General features: G+C 32.6%; 3 protein-coding genes and 1 long non-coding RNA gene across 15 annotated transcripts; 1 reads left to right on the plus strand and 3 right to left on the minus strand.

Annotated features, from left to right (window-relative positions):
* Positions 1–2,748: 2,748 nt before the first annotated feature.
* LOC146953142 (uncharacterized) lies at positions 2,749–4,713 on the minus strand. The gene is made up of 3 exons (XR_015027049.1): positions 4,508–4,713; positions 4,346–4,386; positions 2,749–3,070 (listed from the first exon to the last, which is right to left on the minus strand). It is a non-coding gene; the product is annotated as an uncharacterized LOC146953142 (long non-coding RNA).
* A 3,020-nt stretch (positions 4,714–7,733) lies between these two features.
* LOC146953143 (uncharacterized) lies at positions 7,734–9,681 on the plus strand. Its single transcript, XM_085708046.1, has one exon. It carries the CDS (start codon positions 7,837–7,839, stop codon positions 9,472–9,474), a length of 1,638 nt encoding a protein of 545 aa, XP_085564172.1. The 5' UTR covers positions 7,734–7,836; the 3' UTR covers positions 9,475–9,681.
* Positions 9,682–9,774: 93 nt separating this feature from the next.
* LOC146953144 (F-box protein SKP2A-like) lies at positions 9,775–12,443 on the minus strand. Its single transcript, XM_085708055.1, has 4 exons — positions 12,197–12,443; positions 11,112–11,460; positions 10,803–10,944; positions 9,775–10,385 (listed from the first exon to the last, which is right to left on the minus strand). Exons 1-4 carry the CDS (start codon positions 12,409–12,411, stop codon positions 10,030–10,032), a joined length of 1,062 nt encoding a protein of 353 aa, XP_085564181.1. The 5' UTR covers positions 12,412–12,443; the 3' UTR covers positions 9,775–10,029.
* A 4,475-nt stretch (positions 12,444–16,918) lies between these two features.
* Positions 16,919–27,415, minus strand: LOC146953145 (ACT domain-containing protein ACR3-like). Of its 12 annotated transcripts, none has more exons than XR_015008130.1 (9): positions 27,184–27,415; positions 21,829–21,938; positions 21,352–21,397; positions 20,731–20,845; positions 20,429–20,496; positions 19,341–19,976; positions 18,376–18,480; positions 17,951–18,102; positions 16,919–17,475 (listed from the first exon to the last, which is right to left on the minus strand). XR_015008130.1 is itself a non-coding variant. In XM_085708060.1 (8 exons), exons 2-8 carry the CDS (start codon positions 21,897–21,899, stop codon positions 17,152–17,154), a joined length of 1,365 nt encoding a protein of 454 aa, XP_085564186.1. In that variant the 5' UTR covers positions 21,900–21,938; positions 27,184–27,415; the 3' UTR covers positions 16,919–17,151. The 12 variants fall into 12 exon arrangements, 10 of the variants coding, with proteins under 10 accessions (XP_085564186.1, XP_085564210.1, XP_085564193.1 ...); XR_015008135.1 differs by lacking the exon at positions 27,184–27,415 and adding an exon at positions 23,826–24,107; XM_085708060.1 differs by lacking the exon at positions 17,951–18,102.
* Positions 27,416–27,571: the final 156 nt, after the last annotated feature.

Genomic DNA, 27,571 nt, shown 5'->3' on the forward strand with positions numbered 1-27,571 from the left:
TTCAACTTGATTGGGTTGTTGACGGGTCGATTGGCTTGCGATTTAGAGATCGAAAGCTGCTTTCGGTTGATGACTTGTATTTGTTAGATTGAGGTTGTTTGGTCGATGAAAGTGTGCGTGAAATTGGTGTGTGAATCGACTCTGAAATTGGCTGTGAAAAATTGGTTTTTTGTGCGTTGAGTTTGACTGAGTTGTGATGCTGCAGGTCTGATGTTTGTGAATTGGGTCGATTGGATATGTGTGAGAAAAAATCAGAGTTTTGGAATCGGTGATGATGGTTTTTTGTATTGTGAAAATCGGCTCCCCCCCCAAATGTGTATTTGCAGGCTTGGTTTTTATAGGACTCAGGTTATGAGTTAGGGTTTGTTGAAAGATGCAGAAAATTTGCACTTTGGATTAGAATGAAAGCTGTTTGCCGCGGATGAGGATGGAAGAGATTGAAAATAGGCGTGTGGCTTGTAGCTTGATGGAAAAGTTCCTGCACTTGGACGTTTTTTGACCTATGGACACTATTTGGACTCTTTTTTTTGGATTTTTATGAATAAATAAAAAAAATAATAATAGAAATAATGAAATATGAATATAAAATAAATAAAAAAATGATTATACAGACTTTTGGACCTATCTAAAAAAAGAGAAATAATTAATTGAAAAATAAAATGAATGACTAATTAAAATGAAAATGACTAATTAAAATAAAAATCAAATTAATTTAAACAAGATAAAAGATGGAAATAACGACTAAAAAAGAGAGGGTCCGACTCAGAACTAAAAATGAGGTATTTTAAAATACCTCTCTGCCGAATCTTTCATTGAAACGTCAGAGATCGATCGACATGTGTCAATGGTATCTTAGGTCAAAAATTGGGGTATGACAGAACCCCTAGGTGTTTTTACACATTCCACAACACCAATAATGTTAATTATAAATATTTATCTATAAAATGGTAATTGTGTAATGCACTTCTACTTTATAGTTTGACACATGATGCCTAAATATAGAAAAATTATGGTTATAGATTATTTAATTTCATGACTTTTGTTCTTGATTTTAAGTCGTTAAGGGAATGCTTAGTTCATAAGTTGGTTTTCTTCATAGCAATTAGCAAAGTCTGTGAAGGAAATTTTTAGTCAAGGAAAATTGAAGAAAGTGCAAAGAAGAAGAGAGTATGGAAAATGGTAAGAAAATAAAGGACCATTGAGATCATCCTCCAATGACAGCCTAAACGCAAACTTCTGTGGCAATCACACAAGATGATGAAAGGGATAAAGTTGCAAACTTACATGGCAATAACACAAGATGATGGAAGCGATAAAGTTGCGCCAAAGACCGAGATAAGGATTAACTTACTGTTTCAATAACATTGAATGTTGCCACAATATTTACTTTTTTTCAAAAACATAAAGGTTATGTTCCTTTACTTTTTTTGTAACCAGTTTTCTTTTTTCCCTTAATTTAGCGAAACAGTGATAGTGAGTCTTATAATTATTGTCACATTATTTTTATCTGATTGTCTTCTTGCTTTGGACGTATTAAAGGTATTTAATTTCATTAACTAAAGAGTTGTAGTTTTCTTGAATCATAGCAAACTTGAGAAATGAGGCATTATATAGTTGAAATTTTCAAGAGAAGGTGCAAATAACAAGAAGATGCACACAAGACATATCAAGAAAAAGTAAACCAAAATTAAACAAAAACATATTGTTTATGAGTTACATGCGTTAGCGCAGTAGAAAAAGCGGACAGACGGGCACGGGAGTGCCCGTCTGGACGCTAGTATAATATAAATATAATATAATATCTTTTCATGTTTCAACATTTCTTATTCTCTTCCAATTATTCATCTCCATTCAAAGTTGAATCAATCTCTCTTTCCCCTCACCTTCGAGGTCAAGATCCAATGATTCATCTCCATCAAAATCTAAATCAATTTTTCATATCCAGTAGAATCAAAACTAGTCTTTTCAATATGTTTAAAATCAAAGTTCATGTAAGAATCCACGGTTTCATCTTTAGTACTCTAAGGAGCAATAACTTTAGCCATTATCTTTATTTAGGCCGAAAATACGACGAAAAAACTATGCAAAACTAATTAAGAATTTGTAGCATGAATAAATAAATAAATAAGGTTAAGAATGCATTTGGATCCTCTATTTGTTATTACTATTCAAAAGGCAAGAGAGACGATGAAGAAAAATAAGTCTGGAGAAAGCATAATGATAAGATGTGAGGAAGCGTTAACACATTGGTGCATGGGGACGGGTATGACTCACTTAAGTCATGTTTTAATCTCAATCATTTCTTTCTTTTAATACGAGGGCTACCATTCATTCTATTTGTTCTCACATAAATATATTATTTTCATTTGACATGTTCTTATTATATATATACTAGCGTCCAGACGGGCACTCCCGTGCCCGTCTGTCCGCTTTTTCTACTGCGCTAACGCATGTAACTCATAAACAATATGTTTTTGTTTAATTTTGGTTTACTTTTTCTTGATATGTCTTGTGTGCATCTTCTTGTTATTTGCACCTTCTCTTGAAAATTTCAACTATATAATGCCTCATTTCTCAAGTTTGCTATGATTCAAGAAAACTACAACTCTTAAGTTAATGAAATTAAATACCTTTAATACGTCCAAAGCAAGAAGACAATCAGATAAAAATAATGTGACAATAATTATAAGACTCACTATCACTGTTTCGCTAAATTAAGGGAAAAAAGAAAACTGGTTACAAAAAAAGTAAAGGAACATAACCTTTATGTTTTTGAAAAAAAGTAAATATTGTGGCAACATTCAATGTTATTGAAACAGTAAGTTAATCCTTATCTCGGTCTTTGGCGCAACTTTATCGCTTCCATCATCTTGTGTTATTGCCATGTAAGTTTGCAACTTTATCCCTTTCATCATCTTGTGTGATTGCCACAGAAGTTTGCGTTTAGGCTGTCATTGGAGGATGATCTCAATGGTCCTTTATTTTCTTACCATTTTCCATACTCTCTTCTTCTTTGCACTTTCTTCAATTTTCCTTGACTAAAAATTTCCTTCACAGACTTTGCTAATTGCTATGAAGAAAACCAACTTATGAACTAAGCATTCCCTTAACGACTTAAAATCAAGAACAAAAGTCATGAAATTAAATAATCTATAACCATAATTTTTCTATATTTAGGCATCATGTGTCAAACTATAAAGTAGAAGTGCATTACACAATTACCATTTTATAGATAAATATTTATAATTAACATTATTGGTGTTGTGGAATGTGTAAAAACACCTAGGGGTTCCAACAAAATTAAGATTTATTATAAGCGTATAGAAATCTTGGTTATGCTAAAACTCTTAAGTGGAAGTATAAATGAATGTAAATCATGCTCTTGAAATGGTGGAGTGGAGTCCACTTGTAACCTCTCTTGAAACCTGAGAAGAGATTTGAATTTTTTGTGATCATTTTTTAATAACGGATGGAGTATTTTATTGGGATACTTTCTCTTAGGGTGTGTTTGGATTGAGGGTTTAGGAGGGGAAGGGAGGGGAGGGCTTATTTTTCGTTTTGAAATTACAGACACTATGAAATGTTTTTTAAAAAATTAAAATAATAACATGATAAACAATCATATAATACTTCAATCACACTAAATTTATTTTAGAAAAACATGTTATATAATCCGTAATTAAAAAAAGAAAAGCAAACCCTCCCACCCCTTCCCTTCCTAAACCCTCAATCCAAACACACCCTTAATATAAGAGTTGAACCACCAAAAAAAAAAAAAAGAATAAATAGAATCACATAGATAGATATTAGAAGATGTTAAAAGAAAAGGAAAGGTCCGAAGATTGAAACGAATAGAAGTTACATCAATTTTCCACACTAAAAAAGGGATTAAAATATAATGGGAATTGCATGAAAACTAAAGAAAAACAAATGAATACAATAAATCAATGTGAGGGAAATTTGAAGAAAAAATTAACGAAGGATATAATAGAAAAAAAGGGTTAATTAAGTAAATGGTCCTTATAAATATTCATAATTTTTTTTTAGTCCCTACAAAATAAAATCAACATTTTTAGTCCCTATAAAATTTTCGATCAACATTTTTAGTCCCTATAAAATTTTTCCATCAGCATTTTTAGTCCCTAAAATGCTTAAGTAAAATGTCACAGGGACTAAAAAGTGTGATTTTATTTTATAGGGACTAAAAACAAAATTGTGAATATTTACATGGACTAAAAACTTAATTAACCCAAAAAAAAAATTGACCAATAAAATCACCAACTAAATCATCCATTCATATTTAAATTGAAATTAAAAATAAGAAGTGTAAGATGAAAGTATGTACCAGTTGTTGCCAAATGGATGAAATGTACGTTTCTCTTTGTTCTGAAAACAATGGATGATAAAAGTGATAAGAAATATAAATCTTTGGTGAAACCTTGTCAGTTTTCTTTTGTAAATATAGATGAAATGTCTCTTGCAATTGTAATTGTAATTTGGAACGTACCTGCTCCCATTTTCATTGGTTTTTTTGTCTTGAAGAAAGAACAACAGAACCACTCAATTCTCATTAGCAATTAGCAAATATAGATAGAGAAACTGCCATAAATCAATTACTTTGAGTTATCAGAAGTTAGAGATGAAAATAAAAAAAAACTGAAATGTAGGGGTATATTTGGAATAAAAATATGCAAAGAAATAGAAACAATAAATATCTTAATTTTTCTTGTAACTTCTATATCCCATAGTTCTTGAAGCAAAAATTACTTAATAAAGATAAGGACAGGAAAAAAATGAGTAGAACATAAAGGCCAAAAGAATATAAGGGAGAAAAAAATTGAATGAACAGAATCAAGTGGTGTCAACAGTGAAAATTGAATGAACTTTGTTATAATTCACAGCATCAATTCCATCACAAAAACAAATTACACATCATAAACACATTTAGCACAAAGAATGCAAGAGAGACAAAAATATTTAAAGAAGAAATCAGTAAAGGCCTAAAAAACCACCATTACCACCAAAACAATAGTTACTAAGCAAGATAATTAAGGCAACATATATACTTTTAATGCCTAAATCATGTATAAGAATTAGCTTCATTAGAAAACACAAAAAAACAAATTATAATTTTTTTTTATGAACCCACTTGTGTTGGTCGGATGATGTTGGATTAAGACTAATACTCAAAGGCACCGATAATACCCGCTGTAAACTCTTTTAAAGGGCTAATTTATCTTCTTAAAAAAAATTACTAAATTATTAGGTAAATAAGTGTTGGAGAAGGAAGTAATACACAATGGCACCAATAAAGTCTGTTGTAAACTCTTTTAAAAAATGTCTCAAAAATTGGTGAACCATTGCAAAAGTGTAAGATAGTAAACATGTGAATGGACAACATAGAGAAGGAAAAGAAGAAAAATAGCTTTGTGTGTACCTTGAAGCAATGTGGAATATATGCTCTGAATATGTGTGTATCATTTCATGTGTATAAAATTATTGTGTTGGAGGTTGATAATAAGAAAACCACTCCTCATCTTCACGGGTAATAAAGACAACTAAGGATGTTCTAAAATCCAACAAAGAGGACAAAAAATATTTAAACAAATGGGAAATTAATTTTGGATAATTTATTGGAGAAATTGAAAAGACAGCATAGCAAGTGGTTAAGTGCAATAGTTATGTAAAGTATCAGACTATCCATCATATACTATCAATATTCCTGACATCATACACAACCTATCTTTATGCATTTACAAAAGAGTGGTATGTGCATCTCTTACAATTCAAGGTTGATGATTAAGAATATAATTAATGATAGTAAAATAAAAAATTTCAAAACAATGATACATGAAAAATTGAAATAGAAGAATATATAATTTATATTGTGAAATAGAAGGATTGAACAATACCTTAACTCGCTGAATCTAGGTCTCCTGACAAAACAAAAAAAAATATTGAAGATGAAATTGACATAACAAAAAAGAAGTGAGGAAAATAATCAAAACTAAACAAACCTGAATTATAAACATGGAGTCTATAAAAAAAGTTAGTAAGTGAAAAGGAGAAAAAAAAATATATTTGAGAAGAAGGGATACAGATAGATGTTGAGAAAGAAGAAACACCATGAAAGTGCTTAGTTACCACCACAGATCCTCTCTTCCTTGCCCAATTTCCTCAACCTGCATGCACGTTTCAATTTTAGTTTTCTTTTTTGTATATACTATAGTTAACAATTTTTTATTTGTTGTAAAGGATCAACAAATCAGTTACTCCTTTCTCGTAACTTCTATAAGTGGTTATTGCAGATTTAAATTACTAACTTGCATGCGGTTACCAAATAAATGTGAAGGGTAATTTTGGAATAGAAAAAGGGCTACACCAAACAAAAGTATTGCCTTTATTAATAGGTATAGATAAAGAAAACTACCCCTTTCAGCACTTCTTTCTAAAAATGCCCTCAATTTTCAATACAAATAACATATGTAACAAATAGATAAGAAAAATTTAAATATTAAAAAAATGTAACAAACACAATATGAATATATATATGTCTGATTTTTTTTCTTAATCATTTAAAAAGTTTAACAAACTAAATGAGTATATTTATAGTTACTTTTTTATTATCCCAATTATACCCTTAAACAAATTTTTCTATAAAAAAGATTGTTGTTGGTTTTATTGAAATAGATAATCATGTTTAATTTGGTTTGTTATAACTAGAAAGCAACAAACATTTATATTTTTAGTTTTAATCAAAATCAAATTTCATTAAAAAAAACATAGTTCATAATTTTCAAATTTTAGCGCAGTAAAAAGAGCGGAAAACGTGCCCGTCTTTTCGCTAGTGTGTGTGTCTCTCTCTCTTTATATATATATAATTCTAAATAAGACAATTTCCAAATGAAATACCCATGTCAACGGAACTGGGCGGGAGCGATGAGTACTTTTTGCTCATTGTCCTTGTCAACTAACATATTGGAGAATGTGTTTGGGGGGGATCACAAACTTATCAAGAATTTGGACCTCCTCCTTATAACGTGATCTCTCCATGTCAGAAGTAGCCAATATAACCATGTACATCAAACTAACTTACTAGACTCATTTGTCTCAAACTTCCATGACAGAAATTCCTCTTCATGGAGAGACTACAATCTTCGGTTATTAACCTTATATTGTCCAACTAGGGACAAAATTGATTGACATTTGACAAATTCAAAGACTAATTGGCTATTTCGACAAATTAGGGAACAAAATTGATGGGTCTTTGCAAATTCAGGGACAAAGTTGACTATTCTAATGCCCAAATCTTATCTAAAATGAGAAAATTGTGTTACATCTGAAATGGGGAATAAATTGTACTATTTTTCCTTTTCCAGCAGTTCTATATCTCTAGAAAAGTAACAGCACGGCATCTTCAAGAATAAAGAGCAGCCAATCACAATGTACTGTTTGCCACAACTCAAGAAGTTGTGGCTGAAAAATAGAAAGTGAACAAATAAGTCTCGCAATTAAAACTTGATACATTTCTATCCCATTGCATGGATGGAACATAATACAACGACCACTAAAATAGGAAAGTTGCGTAAGTCAGAAATGGGAAGAGAGAGAACCGAAGAAGAGGGTATGTGTTGCATTATTGTGGTTGCCTATTATTCGGATCGCTATAACTTGTGATCCAAGTTAGACCAATACTTTCATGGTTTATGCTTAACGTAAACAGACCCGTAATCACAGTTTGATAATCTGAAAGTGACAATTTTCACCAAAACCTCAACTGGATTATTTTGTCCCTAGTACACACCAGAAGTGAGATTTGTACAATTTGTAGTGACAATGTCCTTTGCAACATTGAGGTATGTTGCTGTCTCTATTTTCAGACCGGTTTTGTCTCATTTTCAACATCCAAACCTCAGATTCCTTTGTTGCTTTCCCTCTTCAAACCAAGATGAACACAGCCTCGTTTCCTCATTCAATCACATGCTTCATCAAAATCCTATCCCACCCATCTTCCATTTTGGAATGATTTTAGGTTCCCTTGTCAAGGCCAACCATTACACCACTGCTGTTTCACTTCATCGAAAAATGGAATTAAACGGAGTTGCATCAAACTTAATCACTATGAGCATCTTGATCAATTGTTTTTGTCATTTAGGTCAAAACTCTTTTTCCTTTTCCGTATTTGCCAAGATTCTTAAGATGGGTTACCAGCCAGATGCTATAACTTTAACTACACTCATTAAAGGTCTCTGTCTTAAAGGTGAGGTCCGTAAAGCATTGCACTTTCATGACAAGGCAGTAGCGCAGGGATTTCGGTTTGATATTGTTAGTTACGGAACCTTGGTTAATGGATTATGTAAAGTTGGAGAAACTAGAGCTGCCCTGGAATTGTTGAGACGAGTTGATGGGAAACTGGTTCAGCCTAATGTGGTAATGTATACCACGATCATTGATGGTATGTGCACAGATAAACTTGTTAATGATGCATTTGATTTATATTCTGAAATGATCGCTAAGAGAATTTCTCCTGATGTTGTCACTTATAGTAGTTTGATTAGTGGCTTTTGTATTGTGAGTCAACTGAGAGATGCAATTGATTTGTTACATAAAATGATATTGGAAAACATTAACCCAAACGTTTGTACCCTGAATACATTAGTTGATGGTTTTTGTAAGGAAGGAAAACTGAAAGAAGCTAAAGCAGTGATCGCTTTTGTGATGAAAAAAGGCGTAAAACCTAATGTTGTTACCTACAGTTCTTTACTAGATGGATATTGTCTTGTTAAACAAGTGAACAAGGCCGAGGTTATATTCAACGCTATGGCCCAAAGGGGAGTTATTGCCGATATTCAAAGTTATAGTATCATGATTAATGGATTTTGTAAGATTAATATGGTGGATGAAGCTATCAGTCTCTTCAAAGAAATGCAACGCAGACAACTCATTCCTAATACGATAACTTATAGTTCCCTTATCGATGGCTTGTGCAAATCAGGGAGAATCTCATATGCTTGGCAACTTGTAGGTGAGATGCATGATAGAGGTCAACAACCTAATATAAATATATACAGTTCTATATTGGATGCTTTATTGAAAAATCACCATGTTAACGAAGCAATCGCATTGTTAAGAAAATTTAAAAACCAAGGTATTCAACCAGATTTATGTACATATACTATTCTTATCAAGGGACTATGTCTGAATGGAAGGCTTAAGGATGCACAAGAGGTTTTTCAAGTTCTTCTAATGAAAGGCTACAATCTAGATGTCTATGCATATACTGTTATGATCCAAGGATTCTGTTACAAGGGCTTATTTAATGAAGCGCTGGCTTTGCTGTCAAAAATGAAAGACAATGGTTGCATGCCAAATGCTAAAACTTATGAAATAATTATTCTTTCTTTGTTGAAAAAAGATGAAAATGATTTGGCGGAAAAACTTCTTCGCGAGATGATTACTAGAGGTCTATTGTAAGATTAAAACGAGGTCAAATGTTTTTCTATTTTATACATTGTTATTTTGAATTTTGTATCAAATATATCAACATTATTGCATCATTTTGTTTGTTTCTTTTGTTTTGTAAAGTGTGTATACCAATATCTTCATAGATATTAGGTTACCTCATTGACGATGCCATTATTGCATCAACCTTTTATATGCTATAGTCTCTTTATACCAGCACATGACTCCCATTTTCCTTCAATTTACTCCAGGAAAAAAAACATTTAGCACCGTCAATTCCAAGAAGTTCATTTCTCATTAGAAAAATCCAAATCAATGAAATCTAACATCATATTAAAATCCTTCCATAAAACCACACAATTTTGAAAATCCATGTCTGATATGTTACCATAAGTTTATAGCCAAACTATGAAGAAACTAATATTTACATCCAAAATGTTCTAAACTATAAACTAGAAAAGTTCAAGTTCTTCTACATATAATTTACAGCGTCAACATAAACATCTAATAGAGGTAAACATTTTCACACTATCTTGAAGTGTCTTTATGCATCAAAACCTTTCCGGTTCAATGAGCCGAGTGAGGAAAAGTGTTTATAGCTCGGTGTGGCCGGACACAACAAGCACAATGCACAGATGTAAGATTAAGACAGCCACTGATGATGAGTGAATGTCTTCCTGAGCAGGTGTGAAGTGCAGGGGATGAGTCACAGACAGCCTGAACAGCAGATGGAGTGAGCGATGTACATTGGCTAATGTTCAAAGTCTTAAGTCCATCTTCTTCATTCACGGATCCCCACATCTTATTATTCACTTTGCTTTGTGCCAATGAGTACATTGCTCTGTCTGTTATGTTTTTGCAGTAGTAGAGTCCAAGGGACTTCAGATGAGGACACCTATCCGCCAAGGCAATTACACTGTCATCTGCGGCAACAACATTGAGTTAAGATTGCACTTATGGTAATCTAGAGATTAGTGTTGTCAATCGCGAATCACGGAAAATAGAAGGTTGTTCAAATATTTCTACACTAAAGTGCTATAGTAACTATTTGACAACAATTTGTACTAAATAGTGTATTGTGGAACAATAGCATTTAGTTCAAATTCCGCTATAACATAGCGGAATTTGATCTGAATGCTATGTTATAGCGGCCGTAGCTGCTATTTGACAACACTGTTAAGAGATGAAAGAATCAAAGAATACATCTGTATGCTAAACTAAGCTCAAGTAAATAAGGAACAACATGGAGATGAAACTTGCACATTAGTAGAATCACAAAAGTTAGAACACCGGATCTAATTGTCAGTGGATGTAAAGTGCTGCAATTTCGAATGAAATACCTGTTATAAGTACACAACCACATAAGTCGAGTGTTCTAAGATCAGGGCATCCATATGCTAAACTCATCACTCCAACATCGCTGACTTGTTCACACCATCCAAGATTCAAAGACTGTAACTGATTACAGTGACACCCAATTGCCTACATTTTGTTTATTTACAGGATCATAGTTCATAACCATCTTAAGGCCTTGTTTGGATAAAGGCTATAATTAAGGACTTATAGCATGAGTGTGTATCATATGTGTTTATGTATAAACTATTTCTATGACAAAATTAAATTTTAGTCAAATTTTTAATCACTCATACCTGTAATGCAGTATCTGATACAGCTTTAACACAGCCACATAGATTCAAAATTTTCAGCTTTCTGCATAAACTGGCTAGGTAAGAAAGAGCTTTGTCACTAAAGGATGAACAGCCACTTATGTTGAGTTTTGTAAGATCAGAACAACCGAGGGCTATTGCATACAGAGAACGATCGGTAAGCTTGAAACTTTTGCTGAGGTCCAGGATCTGCATGTCGCGACAGAATTGTGCAACAGCCTCAACAGCATTGTCCTCTAGTTGTGGCATGTCTTGTCGGAGGATTAGAGTTTGCAAATTTGTGAACTTAGGTGCAAGAGATAGGACCAAGTTATTCATGTTCTTCCTACACCTAGAAATGAATGGAAGTAACTTAATGCAATTACCAAAATTGAGTAGTTATTTCATACACCATCAATGTAAATAATTTTACACAGTCAATCAATCATAATTGTCAGATCATTAGAAACATTTGGTAACACATATAGTTGGTTGTAATTTGCTAAAACTTTTTAAACTTAACGTGTATCAAATTGAACCCAACTAAAGAATTCTAGTACCAAACCAAACCAACCCAAAACAAATTATCCATTACCATGATTTTAAAACTACACAAAGCTAAATAAATATTAAATATAACACAGAAGACACCTATTTATACATTATCATGTACGAATATTCCGTTGCGTCGAATGAAATCGGACTCAAATCTCTTAAGTAAGGTCTCGAGTTCAAACCTTATGAATAGAAAAGGTTGTTGGGAGCAGAAACTCCACTAAAGATGGTCAGTCGTAGTTCCGAGTTACTAAAGGTGGCAAATACAGACTCTAATACTTTATTATACCAATAAAGTAATAACATGGTTGCCCAAAAAAATCTCATGTGAAATTCCTAACCTATTCTTAAAGTATTGAAAAATATGCAAGTTCCAGACTCCAGAGTCATGCATATAAAACCTCTCAAATGCTTATAAACACATGAAAGCATATATTTCAAAATTTAAATCATATATATATATACTATAGAATCAAGAGAGAAAGCATTAGAAAAGGAATAAAAAAACATGTATGAAGATAAAGTATATATACCATGAGAGTGATAAACGAGTAAGAGCAAAAGAAATGGAATCTCTCCAACCATGACAAACATGAGAAGCTGTAATCACAGTTTGATCATCCAAAAGTGACAAAATTTGCATCAAAAGTTCAACTGGAATATCCTTCCACTCTCTCACTGTCATCATCTTCTTCATTTCTTTCACAAAATTTTCACTACCGCCACACCTAGTAGTAGTAAGCAGCATCACAAGCTTCTAGTAGTTCTAAGAAATTCTTTAACTATTCCCACCTTCACCGCTATTTAAATACAAACAAAAGAGAGAAATACCAAATTATTGTTACTACTCAGCTTTTTTTAATTTATTTTAATGTTTAAACATATATAGTACAAAGTGACGTAAGAAGGTAAATGGATAAGGAGTAACAAGTTCTGGAACATGGGTCAAAACAACACGTCCTCAAATTATTATTACTGTAGAAAGTAACATATAGGACATAGGATGCTGCTGCTAAAGATTGTAGTAGTAGTTTTTAATGTGTACTTGATAAGAGTGAAGATATTTTGGACATATGTAAATAATAATATAATATGTTGGTGATATCTAATCTAATCAGACTAAGATTATGAACATATAATATCAGTACACTCATTAGCGTGAGTAAAATATTTCTAAAATAAATCATCATTTAGTCCCTGATCTATCGATTTCTCTTTAATCTAGTCTATAAATAAAAAATGAAAGGTAATATCTTTATAAGGATTAAAAAAAACTAATGTTAAAATAAGTTATTGATCCCTAGAAATCCATCTAACTACGTTTGTACATATAAAATGTCACGTTTAACTTATTTTACAACGATGTCTAAATCCATTGGATGAAAATATTTGAAGCGTTATTTAAAAAAAAAAATTGGGAGATAAAGACGAAAAATGATACATTTGTTGAAGCCAAAATTTAAATTAACTTCTTTTTTTTTTTTTTACGTAAAAGATATTTGTGATCAAAATATATAAAATTTGTCAATGTAAATATTCGTGATGAAAAAAGAGTTGCGCCTGTCTACTGACTTAAATGAGTTAATTCCAAGATAAGGAAAAATGTAAGAAAATTATTGTGAATTAACACAATTTCTATCAAGTGATTAATTTGAATTTCAAATTATATTTAGCTTATTTTGTTAGTAAGAGAATGAGTCCAAAAAATAAAAATTAAGAATCGGGAACCAAACGAAATAGTTCCTCAATTGTAAAAACAAAAGTTCCATTTTACTTAATATAGTCAATTTCTTTTGGAGAAATTGTTATTTTTACAATTATTTTACACATATACACAACTTTCGATTACATACAAATCTACATTTTAGTTTACATATAAAAGCATGATATCTCCTCAAAATATACGGTAGACCTCTAAATCAAAAACATGCCGTTTTTATGGCTAAACCAAGCTCTTGGAGTTATTAAATTTTATATTATGATTTGAGGGGCTTGCACATATTATGATTTATGTATGAATCTGGACAGAAAAGAGTGATGAGTATGTGAAGAATCGAAACCGTGCGTAACAAGACAAAATGATGAAGAGGGGAAGAGCTTTTGTTGTTAACGCAATTGTTTGTGTTTTGCTTTTAGTGGCTGTTGGATTGAATGGATAGTGTGAGCTGAGAAGTTTGAGTGAGCTATCCCATGTTTCACAATCACAATTATTGGAGAAGAAAATTGTGGTATTTTCATATATAAATAAGACCAATATTTTTTTATAAATTTTCTTATAATAAAGACGGGAGAGTAGATGTTTTCTTAGGGGAATATAATAGATGTTGTTAATATCTAACGGTTTTAAAAAAAAAGTTTAATAGTTTTGTCAAAAAAAAAAAGTTTAATAGTGGTGAGTTGACAGTCCAAAACAATTTTACATATACAACTAATCAAAACATTCTTAATTGTCACGTAAATTAAAAACATTAATTGATATGATAATTTATCAAATTTATTGAGTGTGCGTAAAATAATTTTAAAATAAACTATCATTTTTTCTTCAATTTAATTTATAAACCATATACATATAAGGTTAAATAAGATTTTGATCCATATAATATAACATCTATGGTTTTTAGTCAACATCTATTGTTTTTAGTCACTTTAAGTTTTTTCTTCAAATAGTATTTTCCAAATATTATCCATCAATAAATTTTATCTTATGTTGTTGCAGATGTGATATTACATTAAAAGACTAAAAGTAAAATATAGTATATTTATAAGGACCAAATATTTATTTATAATTTTTTGCTCCTATAAATATATCATTTATCAGATCTTTCAAAAAAAAAAAATCATTTATCAGATGTTAGTTTCCATCATATTTCATTTTCAATCTCCTTATAAAAAATCATTTTTAGTCTCCTTAAAAAATATGAGAGACTACCGTTTGAGGAAAAAGTTTAGAGGCAGAAGAATAACAAGAGAAAATGATGCGTATGGTATAGGTCTATGGGATAGATAGAGAAACATAAGAGGGGAAGGAAAAAGTATAAAGAGGTTCAGTTTGTAACGCAATTATTTGTGTTTTGCTTTTAGTGGGTGGATTGAATGAATACTGTGATGAGTGTGAGCTGAGGAGGAGTCTTAATGAATCATCTCACATTTCACAGCCACAATTATACTTGTTTTTTTTTTCTTATTGCTTGATTGGAATTTATCAAATTTAGCGTATGAATGATTATGTAAGAATTTATAATTGCTGGTATATTTAGATATATGTGTTTAACATTAAAGATATGATAAATTGTCGCTATGAGTTTAACTCAGTTGGTAGAGACAATATATTATATATGAAAGAGTCGAAATTTAAACCTCAGTTTCTTAATTTATTCAGGTTAAGAGGATGAAATTCTAGTCATTAGGTCATATAAAAAAAGAAGTGATAAGTTATATGCATGTGGATATATTTTAAAATTGACTTGAGTGCCAATTTCCAACTGTTTTAAAAGGTTGGAGACCCGTTGCCTTTTAATAAACATCTCTCTCTCTCATTGTATGAATCATCGTTCATCTCTCTTGTTTTTTCTTAGCTGCATTATAAGATAATTTTAGTTCAATAATGCTTCAAATATTATGTAAGGGTTCCCAAAATTGAGAAAGTGAATGATGGATAAATTTAAATTGATTATTAGTTCAAAGGTAAAATTAATAGATAAAAGTCTGATGAAAGTTTATGTTATTATTACATAAAAAAATAAAAAATAAAAAAATAGAAGAAGACTAAGTTTAAAGACTTATTACTTCACTCTACTACAGAGTAAGGAGAGACTTTGTCAATTTTCTTCGTTTCTTCCTTACTAATCATTGTTCCCCTTTTATAGACGGTTAAGATAATGTTTCTTGTTTACTCTATTCTCTTAATCGTTGAATCAAGTGACACATGCCCTTTCTATCTAACAATTTTAGTGACCCCACTTTGGTGACATGACTTTCCCTCTATTAGGATCATAACATATGATTAGGAGCATCCGTTTTTTTATCTCAGGTTGAGACAACCTTTGATCATAATTTACGATCACTTTTAATATATTATGGTCCACTTGTAGTAAAAATCAGAGGGTTAAGACAAATAATGCTTCAAATTACAGATGAAAACCCTGTTATCTCAGTGATGGTTTACAAGTGATGGTGAAGATTTCTAATGAAAACAAAATCATTGCAACAATTAAGCAACTTAAGACACAAACCTTTTGGTGATCATTGATGAATGACAGTGGCAAATTCTTCTCCTTGAGAATGACATTTCAATAATGTAAGATCATGACTTTGTCTATCTACCCAAGACTCACCTTTTCCAATATTTTGTGAATGATGTTCATGTGCTCCTGCAATTGGGTATAATACACATGAAAACAAAAATTATTATTAAAGTAAATTTGTAATGCAATTGATAACATTAGAGCCATCAGATAAAAAGCTCACCTAGTCATTCAACAGTTTTTTATGACAGAGTTGTTTCCAAATGGGTAAAATTGAAATAAAAAATCAACATTTCAGATGTAAAAGGAAAATCAAAGTAAGTAAATGGCTTCAAGTGTATATGGAGAAAATTAGATCCCTTCTTGGACTGTTTTCTTGAAGCCTGTCTTCAAAGTAAATGAAAGTAAAATGAATAGAAAATGAGGGAGCGCCATGGTAGTTTCAATATGATCAATCTGTATGGTGTCAATGTCTAGTCTACGAGTGAAACAACGGTGACAGCTCAACCGCTCCTCGCTGCCTAACCTCCACCTTTCTTTCTATGTCGTAACCCTGCTTTGTCACTGAGACCATAGGTACCTGTTTCCATTAAGACGCGAGTCACCATTTAAATCATTCCTCCATGCAAGCCTTATTTTTGTAAAGCTACCGCGCTACTTCATGCACCACATCTTTCCCCTATCAAAACCATGACTGAATAGAGGCAGCGACAATGCAGATGGGCACGGACTAATTTAGCGTCAAAGTAAACTGCCTTGCGCAGATGGGTATGGACTAATCCATGGGAGCCATATCATGTCAAAGTTTGATGGTACGAAAAGCTAATCTTGATTATACAATAGATTAAAAATGATGGTTTTAATTAAAACTAATCTTAACCCTATCTTATTATTGTAATTTGCATGCTCAATATCAAGTTTTCAAGTGAGAGTATACTCTCAATTGTCTATACATTTCCTGCATATATACTTCAAATGTCTGTCTCCTTGTATAAATACAACACACTCATGTAGAAAGACACTAAAGACTATAGTTAAATTAAGTAAGATGCATGAGATGGACATGTTATGATAGGGAAGATGGAATACAAGTAACATCTTACAAGCATTGTTTGGTTTAAAACAAAAGGACCAAGTTCAAGCACTGTCCAAGTTTGACACACAACAACTTTATTCTTATTCATACATTTGTGTTGTGTCATTTACAAATCACAAAATAGGTACATGATTCTCAACCCTTTTAATTAAGTCAAGAACCTTTCCAACAAGTTCCCAAAGAAGAAGCTTACTCTAGCCCATCCTCGAGAGGTTTCTGGTGCTTTGGTGTTGGCTGGTACCTTCTTCACATTGACCATCACAGACTGGCCAATTTCTTTACGCAGTGCTTCAATGATGTTCATATCCACAGGGTTTCCATATGCATCTCTCACATAGAAAACATTTAGTCCTTTCTCTCCTATGGTTGACACACCTGCCCTACAAACTGTTAAGCTGTTCTCTCGTAGAATCCTAGTCACTTCAGACAGCAAGCCCACTCTATCCTTTGCGCACAGCTCAAGGCTCACACCCTGTGTCCATCACCCAGAGGATCAATGGTAACGACACTATCATCTTGTGTGTTAGTTTCTTCATCATTCATTAATTTATTTATTTATTTATTGTATGAAGAATAATTAATGTAAAATTTAGAAGATGATAATAATATGCATGATAGCTGGTCGAGCATAAATATGACTGATGGTGACATGCATTTGTCACATTCAACACCATTAATTAATTATAGTCCCTACAAAATCACGATAGTTCAACCTTTGGTCTATAAAACTTTTACCATCTATAGTCCTGTAAGATATAAAAACTGTGGTTTTAGTCCCGTCGAAAACTAATAAAATTATGCAGTTTTTGTTAAATATAAAGATTAAAAATGAATAAAAAAATTGAGGAGGACTAAAGTTAGACAATCATGATTTTATAAGGACAAGAATATATTTTAACATTTTTTTCCTTCAAATTTTGAGGTTATAGGGATTTGAATGATATTACGTGTGGAGCATAAGGATTCTTAAGCTCTAGTGAAGACAAAAGACCATCAACCGTCACCGATTCATTGGTGGATACGATGGTCAGATACAATCTGAGTGGAACTTATCACCGTGTATGTATACCGTACCATTCGCAACAAAACAAGCAGATAGCTGCAGGTTCAAAATGTATTAATTTGGTCAAACTCAGAAGATTTTCTGCTAAAGAAAATGAGAAGAAAAGAATAGTAGATCGCTGGCGTCAGCTAGAAGAACACACATGAAGCTATGGGGAATACATGCCAAGAGAAACATTAAGTCACTAACCAAGTTCCATAATAGAGCATGAAAGACTTACTAATAAGAGCTGAGAACCGGAAGTTCATCCTTGTCTATTTTAGTAATGGTTAAAGTAGCATAAAATATAAAAAATAAATCGTACATTACCTCGCTTACTCTTCTTTGAATGGCTGCTTCAATGCATTTGATGACCCTTTCTTTCTCCCCTTCAGTGTCAAGTGTGCATCCATCCACGTGCCTGATGAAGTACTCCTAAGAATTACCACATCAACAACTTAGTCTACATTTCTCCATTTAGTCATTCTACCTCAAATTTTGTCAATTAATTTTGTTTGAGTTTTTTCAACTAAGACTTCTGTTACTTCCCTTACTACATACTTCAAACATAGTATTAGTCCCTGTTGGGATAAACAACTTAATCTTCTACTAACATAAGCACTTATTATAATAAAGTTAATTGTTTTTGTATAAGCTATAAGTTGTTCTCATAAACTATCTTGGAGAGGCTATGAAAATAAGCTGAAAACAGCTTCTGAACATGTCATAAGATGTTTTCATAAGTTCTCCCAAACAGTTTCACAAGTGCTAATGCCGGTAGATAAGCTCAAATAAGCCAATTCAAACTAGAGTAGCTATAAAATTGAAGCAAATTTAATGAAACATAGATTTAATCTGTTAAATTAAAAGCAAACAAAGGATGTGTTCAAGGATCAAAACATTAGGGTTTTATGGTTTTAGAAAATACTTTCTAATCTCCTTTTCCGTTTTAATTGCAAAACCCTCATCTTGTTTTTAGGTTTTGCTTGTTTTCAAATTTTTGTATAGGACTTCGTAAAAACAATAAACGAGCAGACCCTTAGTCTTTTTACAAGAACAAGATAACTAATTTCTTTATTCCTTCCTTTGGCCAGCTGAACTAAAAAATTCCTCGCAATATTTTTGTTTCCTGTTTTTCAGAAAATTCAGACAATTTCTTTACAAACTACACCCTAAGGATTTTGCTTACAAGACCAATTCAAAATATTACTGTAAATAAATAAAGCATGTCTGTGTTATCAGTAACTATAAAATAAAGAATGGAATATTATTGTCGATAAATGATGTATGCATACCTGTGAAGCATATGGCCCTTCAGATGAGATGGAGGCATGAAAAACAACATATTCCATGTCAGTAAGAGTGCAGACAATGTCAAACATCAATTTTGCCCGATCTTTGCATCTCACACTAACCACTGAGTAGCCTTTTTCTTCAATACGTTCTATTTCGATATTGGGCCTGAAAGAGGGAGGAGAATCAACATTTGTTGCTGTTGTTACTCCACCAGCACTCTCATAATCCCTATCAGCAAACAACATTTGGTGGAGCCTTCTGTCCATGTGGGTGAAGGTGAAACCCATGGAGAAACTGGTCCTGGCCACATTCTCATCATCCTCACAACCACGAAGGATGTGGTTGAGCTTCTCGTCAATAAGAGACAATCTTTTTGAATCATCATCCACAGCTTGGTTTGTTGCATCATTGACATAAAGGACACATGCTATTCGCCTGTTATGAGTCCAAACTTCAGCTGCAATCACATTGAATTGGAAGCTCGCCAGGACAGCTGATATCTCAGACAAAAGACCTGGGCGGTCCCGACCAATGAGCTCAATGGCTGTATGATCACCAATGGAGTGAATGCCAACCCGTTTGCCTTCCCAACTCTTCACACCTTCTGGGCTCTTGCCACCCTTTGGTCCTAGAGCCTATTTAAATGTTCACAACTAGTTGATACAAGGGTGCGATTCTGCTTTATGTAATTATAGAATATAATTAAATCATCCAATTGATATTTAGAGTCTGTTTAGGAAATAGCAGGGTAGATACTAGCAGGAACTCAATCAACTGTTTCTTTTAGAACTATGACCACTATCAGTAAGGGAATTTCTACTGTGTTTGGATGTTCCTAGCTGTGTTTATAAATTCTGTCCAAAGATTGTAAGTGCATTACACACTCAAAAGGGGAGACGGGTGTAGTGCTTAACTGGTTTCAACTCATATCAATGCATTTGAAAGAACAAAAATAAGAATTGGTAAATCATGCTACCATATACTTAGGTTTCTTTTCCAAAACAAAGATAAAGCCTACTAAAAGCATTGCTACCATATCATATTAAAAGCATGTCAGATAAAAATCGAGGAGAAAGAAGATGTATACCTTTTCAATGAAGTCAATAATTTTGTTGTCTGTTATCTTTTTTCCTTGCTGATCCGTGACATGAAATACTGTTCATTACATTAACGAAACATATTAACTATAATTTTTAATATGAAAGTTTCTGTTACATCTAAGCACGAATGTGTATGTTGTAGGCAAGGTTTGCATGGTTGTCCCAATATTTGCATATGCAACAAATAATCACCATATTTTAATTAAGCAAACAAGCAAGAACAAGACACATCTATGTAGTATACATCAATGCATTGCTTGTTCAAGTTTGAATTCAATTGCAAACGTACCATCCATAAACCAACTACCATCAGAAGATATGTAAGCTTTGGTAATTATGAAGTCAAGGTCTGTCAGGATTTGCACGACTTCCAGCAGAATTCCGGGTTTATTGACGCTATCAATCTGCATTATTGTAAAAAAGAATCCATTCGATATTACATCAACTTATCTACATATGAAAACCATGGAAATGAAATAAACTAATGATGATGGCCACTTGGGGTAGCCTAATGTTTAGCCTAATTTACTAGGAATAAAAAAATTATTTAGCAATTCACTGAAAGTGGTTTTAACAGGAGTTCATTCTGCTCAACAAATTTTCAGTTCAAATTTGCAACTACGTTTTAGTAAAGAAAATATTGCTAAAGATGGTTTCTGAAAAAGTTGATCTTAGGCAATCTTGAAAATGTGTCAGAATTGATTGAAGACCAATAAGTTAAATTCAATGATGTTAGGTTAGTTAAAAAAACATCGTTGCACATTTTTTTTTTCTGTTTTTGGTCAACAAAAAGCCACAGGACACAAGTGACGTAAAACTCCAGTGGCTAGGTTTCCTTCAGATAGCAAATCAAGACTCAAAATGAGGCCATGAAAAATGTTAGATAATTAATTATTTTGAGGAATTATACCTTGATCAGTGTACAATCATGGCAACTATCATTGTCCATAGAGACCCTGCGAATTGGAAACAGAGTTTACCATAAACGAGCAACTTCTTCTGGATATTACAAATTCCCACCATATACCTCAATATCACAAGGAGTGTAACCTATGACGCCACTAGGGATTGAACTGATGACATCTACCTTGTAACAAAGGACTAGTTATTTTTGTCAAAACAAGGGCTAGTCGTTATGAACAAAAAGAAGCATTTAATTTTATGTTCTGCGGTTCTTTCGCTTTTTGACGTTTAAGATTATGTTAAAGCAGTCAAATGACACTGAAAATATGATAATATATAAATATTCATAATGATAATGCCAAAAATCGTCATACTGTTATTTATTAAAAAATAATATATCTGTCAATTTTTTAGAGTTTAAATATTTTGCAGATCATTGGAAAAGAAAACAAGCATTGTATTTCAAGAGAAGTTAACAGGGCACCTTGGAGGATTGATTCTGTTGCTGAAGTTCTCGTACTCAGGATCAAAGTATGGCCAACAAACTTTTGCCATTCAACCACCTTCTCTCGTCAATAAATTGCTTAGTATTCCCTTAATCAAAAGCAAAAAAGTCTAGTTAGAGGGGGAAGCAGAACCATTACTTTCTTAATCTAATCTGCAGAATTCACTGCCTTACTGGGTGAGATACAATAAGCACATAGAGGAAGAAAAAAAAAAAAATTTCTAGAGCAAGAGTTAGCAAAGGAAACAATTTGTTTCGATTTGATAAAATATATCTTGGACTTGGTTATGTTACCATAAGAATGGAATAAGGTTTCATATAGGAATATAACCGCAACCAAAGGTCATATGTATCCATATCCATGACTATGTGACAGACAATGTAAACCATATTGTTGTTTGTGACTTCAAAGATTATTAAGTGTTTGCCTGAAGCTGCGCTGCGTAAAAGTGTTGAGATAGTTCATATTCAAGCAAACACTATCACTGTTGGGTGCATAGATCACGCATTAGCTTTCTCGAGTGTGTGCAATCAAAAATTGTAAAAAAAAAAAAAAAAACACTAACTTTGAAAATAATTAAACAACTAGATATCACATCTGGAAGAAAGTGATACGAAGAATTTTAGCTTAAATGGCATTTTCTCAAGAAAGTGCCATCTAAGTATTCGATTTTGTAAACGCAGACTTTCACATTTCCCTCTATACCTCTCTGCTCATTTCACTAGTCCTTTTGTTTGCGCCGCTATCCCCTAGTTGCCACTGTTGGCACTTCAAAGGATCGTTCTCCACTGAAGGATTATTAGATGCACAGTTACCAAATGCACATTCACAAGATGCAGGATTGTTAGATGCAAGGTTACCAAATGCAGAGTTACCAGATAAAGGGTCACCCAAATGCAGGATAGTTAGATGCAGGGTTACCAAATGCAGGATCACAAAGATGCACGATTACTAGATGCAGGGTTACCAAATACATGGTCACCTGGTGAGGGAAAATCCTATGAAAACACATTCTTTTGAATGAAAGACCGACTTGTAACTATTTTAGAATCAAAGACGTGGAAAACAAGCACAACCAAACACTTTAAGAATTTATAATCAGGAATTTGTTGAAACAATCTGAAGTAAGAGGACTCAATGTTGTGGGCATGCGGTTAACGAGGCAGGTTGCAATTAAGAAGGCATAATCCTAATAACAGAAGGGAAGACCGGCTCGTGGAAAAAGAGTAAGCCCAGTCTCCACAATATATTTGTGTTTCTATTCTACCGAACCATTCATATTTAGAGTATGAGGCTAAGGCCCTAAACTCAACCCCTCCATATGTCTAATAGTCTTCAGTTTGATGCCAAACTGAACTTCTATCAAAGTTTTGAAGTGACAAAAGACACGAAACACATTTGACTTTTGTTTTAAGGGAAACACCGATATAAATTGTGTACAAGCATCTTATAACAGAAACATATTAATTTATGAACTAACATACTATTACAGTATATAACTATAACTATTATGAACAAAGCTACCGAATAGTCGAATACTACTTGTGTACTATATTAGTTTTAAAAATGTGAAACTTTGGAGCAAATGTTTGGTATCATGATGGATTTGTCGGAATTACACCGAATCACATGATTTTGCAAAAGCTACAAACTATACTTATCTATCAAGCTTCACCGTGATTCTGACAAAACCACCATGATACCAAACATGCACGTGGCATTTGCAATCACAATAGTTAACGGTAATTCTGACAAATCCACGTGACCCGCAATGATGCCAAACATGCACAGAGTGTTGATGATAGTTGTTGGATTCAGTTTCAGATATTCAAATATACTATCATTATTAGGTCATTCTCAAACTATTTAATTTTTTTCTTTTTTCTTTTCACAATTCACAAATTCAGTTTTACTTAATGTTTCTAAAGAATGTGAAATTGGAAAACTAAAATAGAAGATGCATCAAGATGATTACCAATCTAATCATCTTTCACACGCGCACTTGAAGAAATCAACAACAAAGGCTCTCAAGGAAAACACGAAGAAGTTCAGATTGATTAGGCGATTTAGTTTGACCATTTCATCTGTCGGTGACGACGATGACGGAACAATCTGCACCGGATGGAGACATCGCGCTATGGAAAGTGAATCTAATAGTACTGATTGCTTCATCTTCATGCCATGTAAGCTAGGATTTTGCGGTGGATCAATGAAGAAGATGGTGGTGGTGGTGGTGGTGGTTTTTCATCCAACATGACTACGGGTGTTCGCGGTGCGGTTTTGTTCGGTTTTGAGGAAAAAAGTCATCCAAACCGCGAGATAAAAAAACATGTGGTTTGGTTTGGTTCGGTTGATTTTTAAAAAGTCATCCAAACCAAACCAAACAAATGCGGTTTGGATTGGTTCGATTTGTGCGGTTTATCGCGAGATAAAAAATATTATCGCGAGATAAAAAATATTACATTAACTCTAATATTGCCAACTTGTTACAAAATAAACATAGGACATTTTATTTTGATGATGTTTATACGATAAAATATTAGGTAAAACTTATATCAAAATAGGTAAAATTAAGAAGAAACATGAGCATGAAACAAATTATTGGGAAGTAAAGAAAACAAATTCATCACTAGAAATGAATTGAAAGAGATGGAAAGGAATTATAATCGAACTTGATGGTGCAACGATGGAAAAATCGAATCAAAAGAGATTATTCTTGAGCTATGTAATTGGGCTAGTACATATTTAAGTAATATTCATTATTCTTGCGGTTTGGTTTGGTTTGGTTCGGTTGCTGAGATGCAAACCGCAAACCGAACCGAACCGCGCGGTTCAGTGCAAAAGTCATCTGAATTCATCCGAACCACGTGCGGTTTTTTGCGGTTTCAGTTTGGATTGGTTTGGTTTGCAGTTTTTCTATTGGGTTGGTTCGGTTTTGAACACCCCTAGACATGACGGTACACGGTGGTGGAGAGAAGAAAAAAGTAAAAATCTGATGCACATGACTTACCTTAACATCTGGTAAGTCTCATAATCTAACGGTGACGGTAAAATTATGTGCATCACTTCCCCATACACCAAAGAGGAGGTATCTTAATTAAAACTCTTATTAAAATTAGATTCTTAATTAAAAACAATGTATTTTTTTAAAAGAATATCATTTATTTAAATCTTAAATAACATAAAAAATAGTCAACATTGTAATTGTTGTTTGGTTTCAGTTTTGTTGTTGGTGATGGGATGTGCGTGGGTTAAGCTCAAGTTATGATCTTATTCGTTTATCCTTTTTTTTATCGGATAAAATGTGTTTGGTTTAAGACTACCATATAACCAAAAAAATTGAGGCTCCGTAAATTGAAGACGTGACTTCGATGGAGGTCCCAGCTTGGTTCACCAATATGTAAGTTCAAACACCCCACTTGTTCATCAAATCGACGTTGGAGTTTTCCACAGGTAGCACAACATGTCATCCCCATTTCTTTCTAAAGTATTTGTTCCGAGATTAGTTTATGAATAAAAAATTACTATTATATTTGTTTGTTATTCAATTTAGATGGTTGAAATTGAGAAGAACATGTGTGTTTTATAATATGATGGGAAAGTACAATTTAAATTGAAGGGAAATTCGTATTGGACACCAATAAGTCCATCGATATTGTATGAAACAAAATATGTGGATGGTGAAAAACCAATATGCGAGTAAAATAAGCGTAGAATATATGGAGATGTTGTGTTGGATGTTTGATAAAACTATATGAAATATGACTACAAAGAGAGAGTTGGGGTTGCACTTGTAGTAAAACAGATGTTGGGAAATAGCCTTAGGTGGTTTGGACATATAAAGATAAGATCTATAGATTTTGTAGTCAGGAAGGAGACTATATCGTCTGGAGGATAATCATATTACTAGATACATAGAAAGACCCGGAAAAACTATCAAAGAAATTATCAAAAAAGATTGAGAAATCAATGAGTTTGATCAAAGTATGGTTTATGATATAAATTAATGAGTTGGATTCAAATTAATAATTTGATCCATGTAGCGAACTTCACTTAGTGAAAAAAGACTTGATTGATGTTGTTATTGTTGTTACATGTGAGTTAAACTTGTGGGACTAGATATGAGTTTGTAAGGAGTTGCATCATTAGAGTAAAAAGTGGCCAAGCTGTTTCAAAATGATCCGAGTTAATGAGACCTAAAAATATTATTTTTTTGTGGAGATTACCATTGGAGATGTTCTTAGACACATACACACAAAAAGACACTTTTTTCTCACACAAAAAGACACTTTTTTCTCAAAATGTTATCTCTGTGTGTCTCTAAATATTAGATTTGATTTTGTGACCATATAAAAATACGTCGATGAGATATGTTGAAATTGTAAACTGTTCACTTTAGATATTGACAAAAATAATATCAATCGTTAATGAATAAAAATTGTTTTTTTAGGTAATGAATAAAAATAAAAATATATTACAGTTGGTTGGTTTTCTTATTTCACTAATTTAGTTCATAGGAGTCAAATGCTAGAAGTGTTGTAGAGTCTTTTTTTTGTTAATTATGCTATTAATATGAAATAATCACACTTTATTTTTATTTTTTTTAAGAAACTAAATTAGTAAATCTAAATTGACATCATGGTGAATCAAATTTGAGAACTTAAAAATGAGCATACTTCAAGATCACAAGATAATACCACCAGACCAGACCATCAGAGATAATATATCACGCTTTGTTAAAGATCAATCTTTGTAGGAAAATTAAGTTCGCCGCTTTGTTAAAGATCAATCTTTGTAGGAAAATTAAGTTCGCCATATGTAATAGAATCTTTCATTCCAATTACATTTTTTTTTATCCACAAAACTCAAACTCACTTCATTTAAGGAAATCAAATACATTCCTATACAGAACAATTTCATGCTGGTCGTCATGCTGTTGAGTCTAAGAAAAGTTGTTTTTGAACAATTTTTCAAAGAGGGAGGGAGGAGTGCTAAATACTACAGGGATTATCCTCAATGCATCATATAATTTTTTTGACATGAAGATGAAGCATCATATAGTTACTTTGTTCTTTGGCATAAATTTATGGATGGATAATATTGAAATTACATTGATGAAGTTAGGAGATTTACAGCAATTTTCTTGATGAGTTAAAGTGTTTATTAAAGCAATTATGTATCCTTTCAAATAAAAATGAGTAGAATTTGATACCATATAAATAATTTGAATTGATTTGCACGATATCTACTATCACGATATTGTGTAATAGAACTCAACCATTAAATTCAACAATCATAATACACAAAGAAGAACAAGAAGAATAAACACATACCTCTTGTGTATCCAAAAGAAAAAAGTCCAACCCCAAGACTCTTAATTCTTCACATCCTCCAAAGTTTGGCTAAGGATTATATCTATAGAAAGAGAGATGAGAAACAATTAACAGAGAAGTACTTCAGAAGAAATCTTTGTGCTTCTATTATGCTATCCACGTTGGAATGACAAACAATAGAACATTTGGGTTGGGGCATTTGGCAATGGCATAACAAAAAAACAAACTCGTTGAATAAAGCTCTTGAATCTTGGTCCAATTTAATGGAAGATATTGTCGCACTATTGCATATCGTCAGCATACAAACATATTTAACCAAGCCAATGATAAACTTCCACGTATTCCAAGTAGTGCATAATAATTTATTTTATTTGCATCACGTCTCAAA

Source organism: Medicago sativa, chromosome 1, assembly GCF_051527215.1.
Source record: "Medicago sativa cultivar Bolivia chromosome 1, Bolivia_mono, whole genome shotgun sequence".
Lineage (NCBI taxonomy): Eukaryota > Viridiplantae > Streptophyta > Magnoliopsida > Fabales > Fabaceae > Medicago > Medicago sativa.